Source organism: Asparagus officinalis, chromosome 3 (genome assembly GCF_001876935.1).
Source record: "Asparagus officinalis chromosome 3, Aspof.V1, whole genome shotgun sequence".
NCBI classification, from domain to species: domain Eukaryota; kingdom Viridiplantae; phylum Streptophyta; class Magnoliopsida; order Asparagales; family Asparagaceae; genus Asparagus; species Asparagus officinalis.
In genome coordinates this window covers 110,478,766-110,483,219 of record NC_033796.1, presented here as the reverse complement: position 1 = coordinate 110,483,219, position 4,454 = coordinate 110,478,766, and the positions used below count along the sequence as shown (strand labels likewise).

At 33.2% G+C, this 4,454-nt stretch overlaps 1 protein-coding gene across 1 annotated transcript in view; it reads right to left on the bottom strand.

Moving 5' to 3' along the window:
* The window catches only part of LOC109835596, a 6,286-nt gene extending 3,047 nt beyond the window's left edge, over positions 1-3,239 (bottom strand). Inside the window, exon 1 of the mRNA XM_020403568.1 lies at positions 2,867-3,239. Within this exon, the coding sequence (XP_020259157.1) occupies positions 2,867-3,143 (277 nt within the window). The 5' untranslated portion in view covers positions 3,144-3,239. The remainder of the gene's footprint in view (positions 1-2,866) is intronic.

Here is a 4,454-nt window from a genome sequence, read left to right as displayed (position 1 = left end):
TCTAACTTTCTACAAATGCACATATTTCTTATCCTATCTCTTAGTGCATATCCACAAGTCTATCCTAACATTCTCATTTATGCTATACTCATTTATAGCAAACATTTCTTATTTGCCCAATATTTTGATCCATAAAGCATCATAAGGCTTATGGTTGTCCTATAGAATTTTTCTTCGAAATCATAAATGTTTTATGATCATAAAAGAGTCCAAAAGCATTCATCCACTTTAATAATCCTACTTTGATTAATGAATTATATCATCCTCAATTTCACCACTTTAATGAATGGTTGGTTCTCAATGACCTACTTTTAAGCAAGGTTTAAGAAAATGGGTGATATTGTAGCTATGGAGCTCACATTGTCCCCTTTTTTAAATAAACCTTATCTCGTATTTTTTTAAAAGCAAGGTGTAAAAAATTTCATGATCGTATCACCCATTAAAGAATAAGATTTTGACATATTCTATCAGAAATAAGTGGATATTTTCCATGCAAAATGGACTAAGTATCAGTTTTTTTGTAAAAAGCATAAAAAATTCCTTCTAAAGCCTGGAATTAACTGAGAATAACCTAGAACCCTCAAAAAGCTGCCAATTTGATATCCTGGTACTTCCAATTCAAAACCAGCAGATACTTAAAAGTTAAAACTTCCAATATTGATACTAAAATTTTTACCAAAAATTAGATACTGAAATCGAGATATCAAGCCTTGCTTTAAATAAGTACGTGACGTCTTAGAGTAAGGCTAAATGTCGCTATACAGAACTACATTCTCATGAAGTCATTATATAATATAAAGCAAGTACATTGTTCCTGTTTCATTCTTAACCAATTTCTTACTTGGATTTGCATGGGTATATCAGCAGTACAATAGGATTTGGTAGTAATGACCAATTTCCATATATTGAACATGCATCACTAAACTTATATGTTAAGAGTTGATATGTAACGTGTTAAGACATGAAATAGAGGTAGCTCACAGTGAGAATCTGTGTGCTGGCCCAGAAGAGAACAAAATACAAACCCTTTAAATTCAAAATGTTTTTTCAACAGATAACAGCAGTTTAGTGTTATGATACAAAGTCCGGAACAACTAATAAGCATATTACACAATAAATTACAATGCAAGAGACTACTACTAGCTATTTTGGATCCCCGTAAGGAAGCACAAACATTTCAAAAAGGTTCTAATATTATGTCTGACATGTCAGATATAGATACTTTCCAAAACCAGATGGAGGACATGTTTAGAACACGTGCCATGTTTTACTGAAGAACTTCCAACATAGCCTACCTACATGTGAAGAGCAAGGCCATCAGGTTGGCAGGGCAGAAACTTTCTATTCAACCTTATAAATGGGTTTTCTTCTAAAATCTTCAATAGCTTGGGATCTATACCTTGACTGTAATTATATCTACCAAGATTATATTAATTTAATCTAATTAAACCTTATAAAAACAGAAGATCAGATTTTATTTCCAAACCTAATTAGAGCCTATAGCTCTGATACCAATTAAAGGAAACATTTCAAAAATGGTGGGACAGGCATATAATGATCATCTAACCAAATTTGATAGTAGGACAATGTTAGAATACTTGCACGATCCCAAACCTTCTGACACAGCTAAATTCCAAGATTTTCTGAAAGCATTCACAAGAGAAGAACCTCCAATCTAGTTCATCTGTCTTCAATGATGACACAGTAACAGAGTTGATAGAAACTCCAAATATTTATCTCTTTTCTCAACCCTTTTTCAGGTCCATTTTTTTTATTTAATGTATGTATTCCATTTGGCTATGATATATTTTTCTCATTTAGGCAGATGCAAGCCATACTTTTTTATTTTAACATAGTCCAATACCATATGTCCTTTCATCACTGCTCTTCATGAAAACATATTGACCACTAATTTCATAAAGGTGAAAACTTTGAATTTTGCATAATGGAGAAAAATGATTCATTTAGTTAACCCTTAAAATTCAAGATAATTTATTCTTACTGTCACTTATTAGAGATATGAAAGAGCCAATCGTTCCTATGGATAAATAGGAGATGATGAAAATGAAACATGCACATCCGTGACATTCTATTCTTTTCAATGAAGTTAACCACTGTTCTGGGAAATCAAGTTTATGACAAACCTTGTTCTGTTTCCACATTACTCGCCATTATTTTAACAAAAAGCTAACATTTAGGCCATCCACCATATCAAGAACATGTAGACAATCAACCATGAGTCCTTCCTGAGGAAAATCATGTGCTGTATTAACAAAGTGTGTCATATTTCATGATTATCCACAAAATAAAAGCGGTTTGTAAAAATGGCAAATCACCAGTATCATTCATTAGAACACCAATATATTGTCTAAGGGTGCCAATGCCAATGAACCATGCGACAACAATATTGTTCGGGGTAAATGGAATTGTTAAAGGTTTCTCCCGGTGTACCAAAACTGTAAAGTTGTGGTGACCATCGAGGGTTTATAATTTTATACTCTAACATGTCCCCACAGCTCGAGCACCTTTTTCATGTACACTCACACAGCAGTATCTTTTTTCAATCCCCTTAAATGCGTGATCAGCGTGAATTGAATCTCAAATTGCTCTGACACTATGTTAAAGACCATTTCCTTCAATTTTCAAGAAAAGAAGGATCATTTCCATTGCACCAAAGCTCCAAAGTCGTGGTGAAGGTTAGAGAGCTACAATTTCATACTCAAACAGGAACATCAAACATAAAACAGTCACCAGTCATAATCTACACAGTCATGTGTGCAAAAAAAAGATCACAGCTTTTAAAAAATGCAACAACAAAATCCAATTTTTTTTGTTTCATGAACTAAAATAAAATGCAACAACTTACGATCATCTACAGGAAACGGGAACTGCAGCCACGACTCCGGGGACTTATCCATGTCCCTAACGAATCTCACAAGATCCTCCCTCACCCCTCCATCACCATCTCTTATCCTCCTCCAGAGCCTAGGGCTAGGGTTAGGGTTCCGACTCTGACGATGAGGCGTCGCCGGAGGAGAATCGGAACCATCGTCGGCGAGCGGAGGAAAGAAGCAGAGAGCACAGAGAAGATGGCGGCGGATGTCGATGAGATCGTCCTTGACGCCGCTAAACCCGCGAGCCATCGATCGATTAGGGTCTGCAATTACGAAGAGATCGGGCCAATTAGGGTTTATTGTGATGGAATGATTCTGTGAGAGCTTGAGTTTTTTTTTTTTTTTTTTTTTTTTGGCGNTGTGAGTTTTTTTTTTTTTTTTTTGGTTTTGGCGCAAAGATTGAAGTCTAGTCTATTTATGAGTCTTATAAAGAAGTAAAATCCAAGATTTGATATTTAACTGACCCCAGTCCCATTTAGTTGACCCATGCTTTCGCTAATCATAATAATTAACAAAAATTATCTCTTAACTAACAACAATATTACCAAAAACTGTTGCATATTTATGGGAGGTGATGGATAGCCAAGAAAACGTGTTTTGTAGTAACTATTTTTGGCAACTGCTTATTTTGAAAGGGGATCATGCATGGAAGTAAATAATTTTAAAATTAGTTTTTAACTTTGCAAAATATTAACAAGCGGTTATTTTAAAGAAGTGTACTGTGTTAAATGCACTTATCATTACTTATTTCTTGTTTATATTCCTCATGCTACCTTATCCAAAATCAAAATCCAAAATTTTGAAGATTAAAAAAAACTCAATAATTTTATAGAAATAGTAAGACTCCAAAATAATTCCAATATATATTAACTTACATCATATATACCCCTAGGATTCGAATACTAATCCATCAGTGGCCTAGGAAATTAGTGAATTCTTATTGGGTATACGTAGTATGAAAATGAGGTAACAAAGTGTATTTAGATTATATTGAAATTAAGAAATTATACAATTGCTCCTTCAGTAGCTATGTACCTTTGTTATATTCGCTAAAAACTTGAAAAAGTATATAGAGATCCCTACCTTCTTATATACAGATACATAAATTATTAGAGACTACAAAAGATGCTTAAGCAGAGATCTAATTATATTCACTTTTATGGTTTGTATACTTACTTTGAATTTGAATACGTTTGTATTTATAGAAGAATTAATCATTTTTTTGGTAAATTTCACAAAAACCCTTTTTTTTTAAGTTTGACATGTTTTAGATAGACCCTGTAAGCTTTAGAAATATCAATTAACGTTATAAGTATCTTCTACTTAGTTGGATTTTGTTTGTTATGAAAGACTTTTAACATGCACACCATATTTTTGGAGCTAGGAATATGCTCAATATCTTTAACAAGCATTTTTGAGTAATTTAGCAAGCTAGAGCATCTGCGTGGTGCTCCATCCTTTCTCTTTCAAAAGAAAATATATATCTATATAATTTACTTAGAAATATTCAGATTTTAAGTGCGTAACTAGTTCAAATATTGAGTTGTTGACTTTTCTAAT